Consider the following 17,323-nt stretch of genomic DNA (forward strand, 5'->3'; position numbering starts at 1 on the left):
AGAAACAAGATGCTAGGAAACAAAACAAAAAAATATTACAAAATAAATAAATATAACAATATAAATATTCTAGCATCTGAAAAAAGGAGCAAAAAGCCACAGCCCTAAAGCACTCAACATTTGCTGTGTGCATGTGACTGCATTAATTCTAATGGAATGGATCATCAGTTTTTAGAAGCAGGGCTTTAAATTTATCAGTGCATAAGAGAGTGGATAGGGAGAGAAAAAAAGAGAAGAGAGGAAACAACAAAGGAAAGAGGAGAGGAGATATCTGAAGGGATAACAAAGACAGAGCAAAGCAGACGAGTTGTTGTGGCCACGAAAATGTCTCAAAATGTCTTCTTCACTGCAGTTGTAGAAAAGTACTACTACGTTTATTAGTGTGTGTGTGTGTGTGTGTGTGTGTGTGTGTGCGCACGCATGTGTGGACAAATTTTAGCTTCCATCACTGCAAAGACATCCTAGCTTTGTGAGAAAATGTATGCCTGGTATTTGGGGGTTAACACTTGGTTTAATAAGGTTAGAATTAGGTTAAGGCATATATGTGGTTTTTAAACAGGAAATTTAAGTGAGTACTTTCATCTCAGCTAAGGTAGGAGGCAGAGTGATGGAGAAGAATACACCTTCTACAGATATTCTTACACTGGAATACAGCTATATATGTTATGCATGCATAAAAAACGCACATGTACAAATATTCCCTAAATAATGGGCAACCTTGCAATCAATGAATAAAGACACATTTAACTAAGTCTCAAAACTATCTAGCTTCTTTGCAGTGAAATGAACCTTTTAATCGGAAGCAATTTGTCCACAGATTCAGTAAAACCTGTTTTTATCATGCTGCGACACATCAGCCATGAGCGTGCATTCATGGTTTGTGGTTCAGTGAGCTGTTAGATGAAGAAATGGGTCTGAACCTCCAACAGATCATCATTAAGGTAATTAAAATCCTTTTCCATTCCTATGCTATGCTGTGAAAAACATTTCAGCCCCATTGATACACTACATATCTAGGCTACTGGTTCTTCTTTTAAACAGGTACCACCATATTCAACAACGTCTTATTGTTGAAATGGTATTAGTAATACAGTAAGATATTCTATGAAAGAAAAATGATTATCCAATATATAAGTATTATTATTAATTAAGTGCACCTATTACTTACAGTATCACTTGGTGATCATTCAATTTCGATCATGACACTATGTTGCTGTACCAAAACACTGATTTAATAAATTATGAAGATATTATATGAATAAAAAAAAAAAAAAGCAGCGTCTTTCAACTCACATTCTCTTATATTTTTTTAACACTAGCCAGTAATAGTTTTCGATTTGTATTTAAGATGGGAGAAACATGTTAAGGAAATTAAGGCAAACATTTAAAGCAGGATATATGAGAGTTACCGCACTGATGTTATAGCTTTTTCACTGCCTTTCCAAAACTGTATAGGTGTTGACAGACTAGAATATTCAATAAAAAAAAAACAAGTAAACTTTGTTAAATTGCATTACCCTTACAATTCCCAACTACCTTTGTAAAAGTTATGCAACAAAATATGCAGCTACTAATCTAAGTCTTACCGGTCATCCAGGTAACGCTACATCCAGCTTCATCCAGTTTCCCACTAGGAGGTATTACTTAAGCTGTTTCTCTAAGAATATTATTAACACCTTAAATTTACTTCAATAAATCAAAAGAAAATATATATTTTTAAACAATATAGCTGCAGAAATACCAAAAAAGACATGTATTATTTATTTACTGGCCCTTGCCCAATTCTGTCTCGTACGACCCGTCCTGTGTGAGGGGGTGGCATACTGTAGCAGACTGTTGTGTAGTACTTTTGCCAGCTTTAAAATGTTCCGTAAGAGAGATATAAATAAACTCTCTTTGGGACAGATGGCATTGTGGAACCCCTGTGAGTAAAGGGACACAAACACAACAATTTTATGTTGGGCCTTTTTATGTTGCAAAATAAAAGATGGGAATATTTTCAAAAATAACTCATCAAAATTTAGGGCAAAAATTTGGACATTTCAAATTCCTGTTTATTATTATGGTGCAATAACATCATCTAATCGTCAGGTTTCCATCTTAGCACCAGATGCTAAATCTACCATTCAGCCACAAGAGCACTGGTAAGGTCCATACTAAGGCCTGATACTGTAGGTACTGGCTCACAACTTCCAATAGACTCAATCCCAAAGGTGTTGAGATCAGCCAAGTTCTACCATTTCTTTAGAGATCTGGTTTGTATGCTCTAGCATACCATTTGGCTACAACATTAAAACAACCTGGAGGTTTTAACGTTTGTGTGTACATGTGATCATACCTCAGAGTGTGTGACAGGCACAGAACTGATGCCAGCGTTGACACTGGTCCAAGAGCGAGCAGTGAGCACGCAGGCAAACAGAGGATACAAATCTCCTGCTCCCAGTTTGCGGCTATAACGCTCCAACCCGGACATGTCTCCTTTAATCAAGGCCTGCCACAGACGGCAGTAGTCCATTCTGAAGTTTGGCTGCAGGACCTGGAAGAGGTGATTAGATGTTTTGTTTGAATTGGATCTACAGCAATGACATTTTATGGTAACAAGTATTGCATTTATTTAATCAACATCTATATTTTGTTTTGTTTGATTTTATTTTTTTACTGAAATTGTCAAAATTGTGCCATATAAATGTGTGTTTTTTAAATCATATGTAAATGAAGGTACAAGGGGGTTAAATAAAACACCCAGCAAAGAGCAGTCAAAAATTTCCATGTTAAAAAAATGACAAAACAACATCATCCAGCCCAACATCTATCTAAATCCAGACAAAATTTAACAGACATTTAAAAATCTTTCAAGGTTTTTTATTTCCGGAATGAACTGTGTGACCCACACATAAGCAGGTGAATGCTGAGACTGTTCTTCTGAAGAGCTTATGAAGGAGTAAATTAGGTATTTAGTACACTTGCAGATTCACCACGATGCCAATGTCGACAAACTGATACACTGGACTGTTGTGATTGGTGGGTCACTTTGCAAAGCCTGTACGTCAATTAGAATATCTCAGACAGACTTTATTTGAAGATTAGTGATGAAGAAGGAGAACTGTGTTACAGTACTTGACAACATTTATACTATAGTACGATTCGTTAATTTGCCTTACTTGACATTGCATGTCCTGCAATATCACTGCCACAACAAAGCTGAACCAATAGATTGTGTGGCCCTATTGTGTATAGATTCCTCTTTGTCACTAGACCTGTGTTGTCTTTTGCTATTTCTGGGCATCCTGATAACAATCATAATTTAAACAACCCTATTAAAATGTGTTCTGCATTTGTTTGAGGTATCACTGCAATTCTACCTCAACAGTAGAAAATTAAATGTGCTGATTTCCTTTTTAAATCGAATCCCTTTTTTGCAATTTCTACAGCGGCCACAGTACTTTCGACACATATGCAACATGTAGTACCCTACTAGTAATGACACAGGAAATGACTGTGTGTGTTTGTGTGCAGAGTGGATTAATATTCAACTCCAAACTGACAGCTGAAATCAGAAGTCATTAGGAATAAATTGTTGCCATTAGGTGAGCAGTGAAATCTGTGTGTTTGTATGTATAGGTATATCGTGTGTCAAAGATGATAGAGCAACATATTTATTACTGAATTCTCTTCATGAATAAAGGAACAAGCAACAAACAAACTCATGTCAGACCTGTGGACTGAGCATCAGCGTGTGGGTGTTTGTAGGAGTTAACAAGAATTGTGTGTGTTTAGAACATGAGCGCACACATATTTAAGGCTGTGGCGCACACTGCACTCTACTAAGAACAACATCAAATGAGTTGCTTATCAAAAAGCTTTTATCCTGCTGCAGCTCTAATAAAAGTGCATGTCTCCTTGTGAGAGAGCGTGTGTTTTGTTATGTGCATCCTGAATGTGTATTTTCTATTTACTCAAGGCCTCAGCCAGCAGTATGACAAATGGATTGCTATATTAAAACAAATGGTATTTCCTTTTATTTCCAGGCAGCCTGGAGATTTCCCACCTGATAAAGGCCGTGATCGAGCAGGACGATCTCTGTCTTCTTGCTCTTGGGACACTTTCGGACCAACACGTTCCCTGGGTGAGGATCACAGTGAACAAAGCCATGGACGAAGATCATCTCACTGTACAGTTTTCCCAGGTTCTCTGAGAGCTGTTGGTAATACAGTAGAGAAGTGTACAGTTTTCAATAAAATTATAATATACATATATATTTTTTTTTAACCGAATGACTAAAACAAAAATAAAAACATAAAATGATATACAAATCACCACGTTAACAATGGTTGGTCTAACTGTGAGGATCTCACCTTTATTGAGTGTGAAAATGTTGGTGTAAAAACATTCAGTTTATCATTGTTGTCAATTTTTTATGGAATTTCATCTGAACAGGTATAAAAAAAAATGTTTATCTAAAAACCATTTGATTAATGATAAGGCTGGTGGCTTTTAATATTTTTCTTACTGTCAACAAGTCTAATTTGTTTTTATTTTCAAAAACATTTAGACAGTGTGTGTGAAAAAAGCCTATGTTTTATTGTAAATACTACAAAGATAAAATATAATATGAATAAAGAAAGGAAGATAAATCCTACATTTGTTTGGTCAGTGTGAGACAGTCTCTGAAAAACAAATGTTTTAAGGTTGGCAACACTGAGAAACGGCAGTGTGCCATTTGGATGTGAAGCTTAGCTTCAGTGGGCTCTGGCCCAAATTAACCCTGTGAAGGCACAGTGGCTGGTACTCACAGCTGTCTTTTCAGAACCACAGTACAGCTAGGCTTCTGACAGTGCAGCTGCTTCTGTTGTGACAACGATTGCTTCCTCTATAATTTGGAGTTTCCTTTACATGTCGATGGAGGTTGGAGTAGATTTTGGTTTAACAAATCAATGCTTCAGTCACACTAGACGTCACACATTTGGTGTCAAAACATATATTTAATCGTATTAGCCCTTTGTGTACATGTCAAAGACTGGTTGAAATCAGGTTGGTGTCACATTTATGACATCAGCAGTCAGTAAACTAGTCCTTAAGGCTACGTTAGCAAGTCAATTTCAAATTCCAACTGATTAAACAACAAAGGTGCTGTGATTTTGCTGCATTAACCATCATAAAGACAGCATGAAACAATTTTCAAACAGCAAGGGTTCTTTTGTAACACTGGTATTACAACGTTTCATGAATCTAATTCATGTAGTCATATCAAACATCTTACCAGAATAAAAACAAATCCACAGCATTTTCCTATTCTCATCATATTAAAGTGCCAAGTTCAGAGGAACGTCTATTTAGGGCCTCATCTACAGTATCTTGTGATTATGCACACAGACACAGGGACCAGCATGCACCACTGCATTCTAATAATTCTATCCATTTTGTCACATTGCCTGTGTGTGTGTTTTATTATGTTCCCTATCTCACCAGCTGCCTTAAAATACCCATAATCACTGCCTAATGAGATAGTGCGTCCCTCTCTGGGTCTGTTGTGTTCATATGCACATGGAAAGACTAATACATTGTTTATTCTTTGGTGTGTATTTGATATTGTTCTCTGTGTGTGTGTTTGTCTGTGTGTGTTATACAAGTAAGCTGCCAACAACGCTGGGAATTCACATCCTCGACAGGGAGAGTCAGAAAACAAGCAGGACAGTGGCGTTCAAGGACCAGGGATGCATGTCCCTGCACTACAGTAACAGCCTCCCTGTCTAAAACAGAAAGGTTTACAAGGAAAATAAATAAAAAGTTTGACAGGCATAAATACAGGTGGAGGTGGAGGAGTAGCAGCAATCTTTCACTCAAGCTTACCAATAAACCCTAGACCTAAACATAGTTACAACTCATTTGTTAATTTTTTTCAATTATTTGTTATCGTGTCCCGTCCTCCAGTCCCTTATCCAGAGTTTTGATTGAATTTTCTGATTTTCTTTCTGATTTAGTGCTGAGTACAGATAAAGTCATTATAGTGGGTGACTTTAACATTCATGTAGATGCTGACAGTAACTGACTCAACACTGCGTTTAATTCATTATTAGATTCAATTGGTTTTTCCCAAAAAGTAAATAAACCCACTCACAGATTTAGTCACACGTTAGACCTTGTCCTTACGTATGGAATTGAAGCGGATAAGTTAACAATATTTCCTCACAACTCTCTTCTGTCTGACCAATTTTTAATAACATTTGAATTTACAATAACGGACTATACAGCAGTTAGGGAAAAATTCCACTATAGCAGATGCTTAAGTGAAAAAGCTGTCAACAAATTTAAAGAAATAATTTTTTCATCATTTCTTTCACCATATGTTAATACAATGAAAAGTAGTCTCCTTAATGTTACTCCTGCACAAGTAGATTATCTTGTTGACAATTCTGCAGCCTCACTACGTACAATAATCGATAGTGTTGCCCCTCTGAAAAAGAAGGCAGTAAACCAGAAGAGGCGATCTCCATGGTATAGTTCACAAACATGCAACTTAAAACAAGCAACACGAAAGTTAGAAAGGAAGTGACGTTCCAGAAATCTAGAAGAATCTCATTTAGCCTGGAAAAGCTGTTTAAAAATGTATAAAAAAAAAGCTCTCTGTGATGCCAGAACAGCATATTATTCATCATTATTAGAAGAAAACAAGAACAACCCCCGGTTTCTGTTCAGCACTGTAACCAGACTGACAAAGAGCCATAGTTCTGTTGAGCCTAGTTTTCCCTTAACTCTGAGCACCAATGACTTTATGACTTTCTTTATGAATAAAATTGTAGCTATTAGAGAAAGAATTCACCAGATACTCCCCCAACATATTAGATAAATCTTCATGTACAACAGTGCTAGAATCATCACCAAGGCCCCAATCCATCTTAGACTGCTTTTACCCATAAATCTCACTGAGCTAACTTCAACTATTGCTCCCTCAAAACTAACAACATCTCTTTTAGACCCTGTCCCAACCAAATTGCTCAAAGATGTTCTACCATTAAGAGACAAGTTCATTAGATTTGATCAACCTATCTTTAGAAACTGGCTATGTACCAAAGGCCTATAAAGTTGCTGTAATCTCGCGTTTATTTCTAAAATCCTTGAAAAAGTAGTCGCAAAACAATTATGTGACCACCTGTACAGGAACAATTTGTATGAAGACTTTCAGTTAGTTCATCATAGTAAAAAACTGCACTGGTAAGTCACCAACAATCTTCTATTGGCTTCAGATAATGGACTAGTCTCTATACTTGTTCTTCCTATGCACTTAAATCTCTTTAAAAAAAAATAAATAAATAAATCCTTTCTACTCTTTCTCACACTTGCATCTCGTGAACTGTGAACACTTTTCTGATAGGATTTTGCTTTGTTGTTTTCTCCTTGACTTAGATTTTTGCTGCCTTGTACCTCACTTGTAAGTCGCTTTGGATAAAAGCGTCGGCTAAATGACTAAATGTAAATGTAAATGTTCTGTTAGATGTTAGTGCTGCATTTGATACCATTAATCATAACATTTTATTACAGAGACTGAACCATGAAATTGGGATTAAAGGAACTGGACTAGTGTGGTTAAAGTCTTATCTATCTGATAGATTTTAGTTTGTTCATGTTAATGATGAATCCTGCATGCACACAAAGGTTAGCTATGGAGTTCCACAAGGTTCTGTGTTAGGACCAATACTTTTTACTTTATATATGTCTCCTTTAGGCAACATCATTAGAAAACACTCCATTTCCACTGCTATGCTGATGATACCCAGCTATATTTATCTATGGAACCAGATGAAAATAATCAGTTAATAAAGCTTCAAGCATGTGTACAAGACATAAAGGCCTGGATGTCCCACAATATTTACTTATAAACTCAACAAACAGACAAAACTCATAGTATTTGGGCCCAAAAATCTCAGAGATATGATGTCCAACCATATTGTTACTCTAGATGACATAAGTCTGGCCTCTAGTAATACTGCAAAGAACCTTGGAGTTATTTTGGACCAGGATTTGTCCTTTACCTCACGTATAAAACAAATCTCTAGAACAGCCTTCTTCCACCTACGGAACATTGCCAAAATTAGGAGCATCCTGTCTCAAAGTGATGCCGTAAAACTGGCCCATGCATTTGTTACCTCTAGCTTGGACTACTGTAATTCCCTACTTTCAGGATGTCAGGATGCCCCAGTTAATCCCTAAAGAGCCTGCAATTAATCCAAAAGGCTGCAGCAATAGTGCTGACTGCAGTTATCAAGAGAGATCATATTTCACCTACACTAGCTTCTCTCCATTGGCTTCCCATTAAATCTAGAATAGAATTTAAAACCCTGCTTTTTACATATAAAGCTCTGAATGGTCAGGCTCCATCATATATAGATGACCTCATAGCACCATATCATCCCAGTAGACCGATCTCAGAATGCAGGCCTACTTGTGGTTCCCAGAATTTTCAAAGGTAGAATGGGATGCAGAGCCTTTAGCTATCAAGCTCCTCTCCTGTGGAACCAGCTCCCAGTCCGGATTCGGGAAGCAGACACCCTCTCTACTTTTAAGTCTAGGATTAAAACCTTCCTCTTTGATACAGTTTATAGGTAGTTATAGTCATGGGACCCACCTCGCCGATGCACTGAGCTCCTTATCTCCTCTTGACCCTCTCTCCTCTCCTCTCACTCCACAATTTTTACCACTGTATGACATTAACTATGTGTGTTTTCTCCCGTAGTTGTCTTTCTCCTTCTCTCTGTCCCTTTCTGCAGGTGTCCCCGGGCTTTGGAGCTGTGTGTTTTCCATCGTGCAGCTACTGGTCCTACCAACCTGCCCGATGTTTTGTTGTTGCTTTTGTTGCTCTTGTTCTTTTCTCTCTTCACTTTCCACTCACCCCAACTGGTCAAGGCAGATGGCTGCCCAGGGCGACTGTGGCGCAGGAAGGTAGAGCGGTTGGCCACCAATCTCACAGTTGTTGGTTCAATCCCCGGCTCCTCCGGTCACATGTCGAAGTGTCCTTGAGCAAGACACTGAACCCCAACTTAGTTGCTCCCGGTGAGTGTTGGCCAGCTCCCCCCATCGGTGTATGAATGTGTGTGTGATTGTGATTGTGAGTGTAATTGGGTAAATAAGAAGCAGTGTAAAGCGCTTTGAGTGCCAATAGGTAGAAAAGCGCTATATAAGTGCAGACCATTTACCATTTACCATTTACCACCCTGAACCTGGTTCTGCTGGAGGTTTCTTCCATTAAAAGGAGTTTTTCGTCTTCGCTGTTACCTATGGCTAGCTCCAGGGGGAATTGTTGGGTTCTCTCTATACATCTTTATAGTCTTGACTTTATTCCGTAAAAAATGCCTTGAGAGGACTTTGTTGTAACTCGGCGCTATATAAATAAAGTTGAATTGAATTGAAATCAAACCATAAACCTAAATAAAATAATTAAATCATCAGAACAAATTCTCAGCTCTCAGTAGGTATGTGACAACCAGTATAGCGGTACGGCCAAATGGAAGGCAGCTACATTAGTAAGTCAGCTTCTCTTAGAATGTAAAAACTACTACTCTCCCTCCTACGTACACATCAATCTTCTTTCCCACAATCATCTTGACTTTGAAGGCTGTGTTCCAAGAGAACACTAGGGCATATAACAGAAGAGGGTAAAACTATAGAAATTACACCTAGGAACATAAAAGAACATACAGCAGAGAAAGCCTGTGCCCTTACCGCAGGTTCACTAAGGAAGTGCTTATGTCACAATTTTTAGTTGTCCAGCTCATGTACATGTGATGGACCACATAGATGAGTTAAGCCTAGTTCATTGCTCAATACTGTGCTTGAATAAATTCTATGTCGACATGTATAGAAGGAATACTGAAGCTGTACCTCTGCTAACATAAAGCTTTCACAGGTGCCAGTGCATGTGTGTGTGTAACTAGGACTTGATATTAACAATAGCCAGCTCGCCAAATGTGTGTGGACTTCAGCAGTGACAGGTAGCCACTTTGGCAGGTTGATATATATCTTTCAGAGGTTGCCCTTTGTGCAGTGGTTTCTTTTGTGGTAGGGATTTTCTATCCAATAAGTTATATCCAATTTCCAGTTATATCACAAAAAAATTCTTAGTGGTAGGTATATTTGGAAAAGTTCTAGCCCTGTTGGCTGTTTAGCAAAAGAGTAAAAAAAAAATGTCAAGCCTACAAAAAGGCAAACTTCTTTACAGAGAGCTGGCAGACCACCTCATTACCTCATTGACATTAACACTGTGTTTCTTCATGTAGTCCTTGTCGTTGATCTGCCCACCCTCAGCAAACTCCATGGTTAGGATCCTCTTTGTGGACAGATCCCAGTGGATAATGGGTATCTATGAAGAAAGAAAAGACGAGGTATAAGGAAAGGACCGAAGTGTAGCTTGTGTCCATACATTTTCACATATACAATTATACCTATACAAACCTGAGTAAAATGTAAATAGAAATTAAATGCAATGGATTTGAACAAGGATCCTGTACATTTCAACAATTCAGTTTTAACACAAGACCTTTTAAGACCTTTTAGAAGGAAATGTAAGCCCTTTTTTTAAGATTCAAGCAAGATAAAATTAAGAAGGATGTAAGTTTTTAGAGCATCATCACAGCTTTTAATAGTGATGTAGACCCACTGGATGCACTGTTTTTTCTAATAAACCAGCGCTCCGATTATCAGGTAGATGTTGGACAAATAACCGCTCATGGAATACTTACTTTATCTCACACACGTGTTGGTAATTATGAAGAATTCAAACTCAAAAACTGTAAAGCTTGAGATAAGAGACAATTTTAAATAGCAGCTTTGATAGTCACAATCTGCAGCTAAGCTGTACTGCTAAACAAAACCAACCCGACAACAGTTTTATTTTTGTTTTATTTTCTCCTAAGCTCAGTTTAACTTGGTGTAGAGTTTGGAGATACAGCCAGAAACTTAAATCTGCATTTTAGCCAGTGTTTTCTGTCTACATAAACTGAACACAATATATTTTTCAAAACTAATATTACTGTATTCATGAAAACTGTTGCGGTAAATGGTGTTGTCTAATAACTGGGGCCATATGTTCCAAAGCATTTCAAATAACACAACTAGAAAGATTCTTTCTCTTTTTACATATTGTAAAAATGGTAAAGATTAACACTTGCGACCCTAAACTCACGGGATAAGCCGAAAGGACAAAAAATAAATAAATAATTCAAGCATGCACACTAATCCAGAGTTGCTAAATTAAAAGGCATGAATGAAATCTGTTTCATCTGCCTCAAGACCAAAACTACACTAATACAAAGGTATTAACAGCATGAAACCTTTTTTCAGGAAATCACAAAGAATACAAGTCTAACTTTGGGATGAACAGGACAAGCTATATAAAAAGTAAAACCTTTGTTGAATACACTTACACTGATTTAAATTGTTCTCCTATTACTTCTGTTTTTAGTGACATGAAGATAAAACAGATTCAAGTTTATGAATATGTTTAACAAGGATGACAATTTTTGCAGCATCTCATTAGCTTTGATTTCCATGAGAACTTGATTGGATCTCAGTTTAACTGTAAATTACTTTTTAATGTTAAACAAGGCTGTCATTGGGAATTTATCAATTACATGGGTTCAATAAAATATAATTAGCAAGACTTGGTACAAAAGGCATTTTTTGTCCACCTGGCTAACTGTAATTTTACTAGATGCACTGGAGGGCATTTGCACAACATTATCTTTGGTTCCAAGTTTTATGTTTCTATACACCATCTTGCACAATAAAAAAAAAAAAACACAATAAAAAAAGCAAATGACTGAAAAGAAGACAAAACCAAATGAAGTTCTATCTCTTGGGGTTTTAACATCAAACAAAGAAAGAGAGAAAGTCTAATTTATATTCAGCAGGGCTAATAAAAGTTCTCAAACAAATGTATTAAGAAAAAGGACACCAGGAAATTAAATGATAATAGACATAAAGTCCAAGTCTGTCTAGTAAAGGAAATATGATTTGCGACATTCTGCTAACCCTATTCGACAGGCACCACAGAGGGAACTGTCATAAACATTTATTAGTGTCTGACCTCTATTAACTGTACTGCATACAATTTTAAATAACGGGACCTTTAACTGAAACTAAATAACTCTGATTATTATTAGCTATTTACTAGTATGTGTGCAGACATGAGAACAGCAAGATCAAAATAAAACATCCCATTGTGAAAGCCAAAAAAAGCAAGGTAGGAAAAATTCACATTAATGGGCTTACCTTGAGAAATGGGAAGTGGGACAGCATGTTGGCTACCGTCTCAGCATTGTGTCCCTCATTAAGAAAGTCCAACTCCAGTGGCATGTTCTTCTTGGCCTCTTCCACCAACCACATAAAAGCAAAGTCTGGGAAGAGCCAATGAACTGCCCTCACCAACACCTTCAAACAATGAATCAGAATCCCTGTCAGGTATAAAACAGGCATGTACATATACACTGATGATCATGTTAGTGTTGATCATTTTATGCCATTATACACTCAGGGCTGTTCATATTTGCACGGTGAAAACATTTTCAGAATATTGTCTGTGCATGCTACAACAATGGATTTATAATGAAACCACTAATATGTGCCGTAAATGTACACTGTCAGCTATCACTATGTATTCGCAAGAAAGCAAAAAAAGATATAGACTTGGTGTTAACTTCAAAGGCATATGAATTTGGAATCAGTTTTGCCGTCCATAAAATTTCAAAGAGCAATCACAGCCAGTGAAGCTTAAAAATGGGAACAATTCCAACATAGAGGCAAAACTACTAGCTGTGGCTGACTCAACTATTTTATGCATCCTTAGATGCATGAAGAATATGCTGGAGAAGACCATGAAAAACAACTGGTGAAAAAACTAAAAAATTGTGGGCATGTCTGTCTCAAAGTCAAAGTCAACAATCAAGCAAAGACTTCACCAGACAAGATTAGGTTTAAGATTAGATAGGAGTTATTGGAAATTCCCTCAAAAACAGGAAGATCAAATTAGCATTTGCCAAAAGCATCAAGAGTTCTGGGGAAATATCTAGTTGGCAGATAAAAAAGATTACCTTGCAAAAGAATGATAAAGAAAGAAAAAACTTGAGAAATTATTGCTGACAAACTTGATAAAGTAAAGATGTGTTCTGTTCTATCTGAACATGTCAATTTACCTTCACGATATAACTATGCCTACACGAGAGGAGTTTCAGACAAGATGAGCCACTACCAAGTAAGTTAACCAAATCGTACTCACCTCCATTACCAATATGTCCTTCGAGCTTTGTCTCTGGACTTTAGGGTGTTGAACCTTGACAGCCACTGTCCTCCCATCATGCAGCACTGCTTTGTGGACCTGGGCTAAAGAGGCAGCACCCTGAGGAGTTTCCTCGAAGGACACAAATAACTCTGACATCTACAAGAGGGTTGGGGAAGAGAAATAAGAATAAGAATAAAGTTATTCAGCTTGAGAGAATGACAATGATGATGGGAGGCATTGTGCTGTGTACTCGTGAATGGGATGGAAGCGCTATCATTAATCGGATTATGTCTGCCTACAAGTTATTATTAGATAAACAAATTACATTGTCGGTATGTCATGGAAATAACACATCAAATCAGCTGAAAAATTGATTTGCTTGATTTATTTACATGATATGAACACAGTTTTAATTGAGGTGAGCTCATTTGAGAAGAAATGAGAAGAGATTTTACTTCCTTCCTTCCCCACAACTGTAAAATCCGGCAGTTTGTGTGAAGACACTTCATACTTCACATTTCATTATGTCAAAATGGAAAACCAAGGGAAGGTAGAGTTAAAAGCTGTAACAGCTTTAGCATCTTTTGGATCACTATCAGTTAGTGAGAGGGGCTGGAGGTCAGCATGGAATTTAATGACTATTTGCATCTCGCCATCGGTCGTTCTTTTTACCACTATTATACACCAACTAACTGGGGCAGTGACTGCTGGACAGAAAGGGGAAAAATGGACAATACTTAGAGGCTGGTATTGTCTTAACAGCCCAATAACAATTAAGAACAGAATAAATATATTTGTCTTGTAAATACATTTGTTAACCATCTATGTCCATGGCTTACATCAGTAATTCAGATCCCTGCAAAAAAGTGTGATAACATGTGTTATCACACTTATCTCACACAGGCTTCCTCTTCTCTACTATTCTCTCCTCATTTTTCTGAATGGGAACTTATTTGATAGTTGATGTTAGCATTAATATGGCATTTCACTTCACTAAGGCCTTACTAAGGTTATGTGTTGCACATTAACCATCGCCACTCTACACTAAAACTGCAATAATGGGTACCACCGAGAGATCAACAAGTTTATATTTGATCCTAAACAATAAATCCACCCAATTTGTTATTTCTCATTAGTTTGTACGATCTCAAAATGTAAAGCGCCAATTTTAAACGTGTATTAAAATAACTGCTGCATCATTTTGATGCTATAAGGACTTGTAAAAAACAGTGGACCTGAATCGGCATTTTGCAACTTTAAAGTCCACTTAACTTCTAATGCTTTATGGCACCACATAGCTTGTTATTTTGAGTTTATTAGCAAGGCTAAATATACTGTAACAATGTATGTCAACAGAAGTTTAGCAAATGTAGCAAATATCCTAAAGAACTCACTAACAGGACACTGGAAGAGGTTATATGTGCTTTTGCAATGGTTGTTGTATAGTTGTGTTGGTTAGCGTGCTACCCAAGATTGACTTTGTGTCAAGGTAATCCCAGTTTGGTAGGGTTTAGTTGGATGGATTTTATGATTATTATATTATCACTGCGACACTGACAACAAATAAAATTCTGCAGTCATATATGTATAAAATCCTGTTTTTTTTATATTCATATCTTTGGTGTTTGTGTGTTTGGTGTTGAGGGCTCCGTGTGCAACTGGTTGTGTAAAATGGAATTATACTTAGGAGTAGTAGGAAAAATGACAAATGACAAAGTACTAAATCCAGCTTTTTGGGGGTTTAAGATGGTGTTTTAAATACTTTAAGACTGTGTGTCTTTCAGCACCAAGAAGGCATGGAGAGCAGTGCAGAGAGAGACACACACACACACACACTTTGGAGATAAGCATGAGAGAGAAAGAACTATCAAATAAAGAGACAAGTAATATGATCAGGCATTTACTTGTAATCTTAAAATGTTTTATTCAACAGACAAACATTGATCTTTACAAATCACTGGACCAAAGATTTAGCTACGCATTTCTGCATTTCTTCACATTTCTTCGAACATGAACAAATTGCCAAAGTCATTTTACTTGATCAGCATGTGCGGGATGACATGTTTCAGCATTTTCTCGAGGTGAGTGGCAGTATCATAGGCTCAGGGATTTGCAGTTACCTTAGAGCAACAATGTCTTTTTTCTCTACATTTATTTGAATTTCTACTTCAAATATCAAGAAATTAATATGGAAACTTCTCAAACAAGTTTTTATGCATTGGCAGTTGAAAAAAAGTTGTCTTATGAAAAGGTAATATCTGAAGTGTCTCTAATAGCCAACATGTCCTATTCGGTGGATTGAGACTTTTTGCAGTGTGACCTCTCTGTTAATGCAATCTTGTTAGGGAGGAGTAAGATTGTGGTAATCCAATTTTAATGACAGAGGAGAAGGTTAAGACTGTTCGAGAGATCATTATGCTGAAAAAGGCAGAGACTCCCAATGGGATCTAAAGAGCTGTCAGAGTGACAGGTTCAGTTGAGTTCTGAGTTCTTGATGTGTCGCTAAATATTTGCTGTTATTTCTGCTAGAAATGCTCACTCGATTACCAAATGTGCATTAATCTGTTGTTGAAAATATCTCCCCACAAATGCACTATTTCCTTCCGTTTCAGTAAGGTGTACTGTAAATAAAAACTCCAGCTGTGAGTCAGTTTTAAAGATTTGCCTCCTCAGTAAGATGTAAAGGGCTTGAAGATGAGAGCCACACACATGGTCTGTCTAAAGAAGCAGTCTAACATCAGCTCATTTGGGTTTTTTTATGTGAGCTTTTTGAAAGTGTTGGTTGCTATTTTTTAAATTGATTAAATGAATAATGCTGGAGAATTGTAACTGCAAGTAGCATTATAATTTTGTTTTATAAGATTCAATTCCATTAGAATATACAACAATACAGCACTGCAATCACTGACAGGTGAGAGAATACCATTGATTATTTCACTGCAATGGTATCTGCCATTGGCTGGATCTTACCTTAATACGAGAAAGTATTTCTCTCACTGACATTGCAGGCTTGTTTGAGAAGTTTTCTTTACTTTCTTTACTTTTCTTTCCTTTTCTTATTTGTTTAAATTGGAAACTTTAGGACAATGTGGAAGTGAAAACAGAGAAATGCAAATTCAAACACAAGACCTTGTCGCTGTGGGCTAACACTGATACTTACATCTACAAAGTGCTGAAACAAGGCAAATACTGTAAGTAAGTGAACGGTTAGTTCTTTAAGTTGATGTGCTGGAAGCAGAAAAATTGGGCAAGTGTAAGGATCGGAGCAGCTTTGACAAGGGGTAAATAGTGAAGGTTGCACAACAGAGTCAGAGCATTTACAAAAAAGTGGGTCTTAGGGGGTGTTCCAGTGCTCCACCGTAACTCTAATCAACTTCAAAGCTCATTTTTCTTGTTATGCCTTTGTGCCAGTGATAGCTGTGGCCAGAGGCATTATGTTTTAGGATTTTCTGGTTGACAGTCTGTACTTTCCTCCCATTCTTGTGAACACAATTTCTCAGGAACACTTTGAGGAAATTTCTTCAAAGCTAACTGATTAGATTTTCCCAATTTATCACAGGGCTGACACAAAGAGACATACAGAGACAGGCACAGAGCAGAGTGGGTAGCACTGCTGCCTCACAGCTAGAAGGTCCCCAATTCGAATCGACCTGCTGGCTGTGGCCTTTCTGTGTGGAGTTTGCATGTTCTCCCCGTGCTTGCATGGGTTTCCTCTGTGTACTCTGGTTAGCTGCTGACTCTAAATTGCCTGTAACATATTAATCATGACCTGAATATACAGACCCTTTCTGTCTCATTTGAGAGGACATCAATCATCATATATTAGACCACTGATTGTAAATTGTCCAAATATGCAATGATAACTATGGTGAATACACATTTATTACAAAGACTCAAAACAAAGATTTGTGATTGAATCAATGAATTAGACAGACCTTGGGTTTGATGCAGCTACTGTTAAACTGTTGCAAGTTCATGTACAAATGTCTATCACAGCTCTGAACGTTAAGCAACCAGTGTGCCCTTAGACCAGAGGGTCCTTCATTAGCTTCT

The 17,323-nt window shown here is 37.3% G+C and overlaps 1 protein-coding gene across 6 annotated transcripts in view; it reads right to left on the minus strand.

Annotated features, from left to right (window-relative positions):
- The window catches only part of adck1 (aarF domain containing kinase 1), a 60,958-nt gene that overhangs the window by 14,331 nt on the left and 29,304 nt on the right, over positions 1–17,323 (minus strand). For 5 of the 6 annotated variants that reach the window (XM_067480275.1, XM_067480276.1, XM_067480274.1 and 2 more), the window contains 5 exons: positions 13,268–13,426; positions 12,265–12,423; positions 10,238–10,354; positions 4,049–4,198; positions 2,339–2,536 (listed from right to left, as the gene is read on the minus strand). In XM_067480275.1, the coding sequence (XP_067336376.1) occupies positions 2,339–2,536; positions 4,049–4,198; positions 10,238–10,354; positions 12,265–12,423; positions 13,268–13,426 (783 nt within the window). Of the gene's footprint in view, positions 1–1,257; positions 1,923–2,338; positions 2,537–4,048; positions 4,199–10,237; positions 10,355–12,264; positions 12,424–13,267; positions 13,427–17,323 lie in introns of those variants that run through there. The other variant, XM_067480277.1, reaches the window with a different exon arrangement.

The sequence above is a fragment of the Channa argus genome, chromosome 16 (assembly GCF_033026475.1).
Source record: "Channa argus isolate prfri chromosome 16, Channa argus male v1.0, whole genome shotgun sequence".
Taxonomy (NCBI): Eukaryota; Metazoa; Chordata; class Actinopteri; order Anabantiformes; family Channidae; genus Channa; species Channa argus.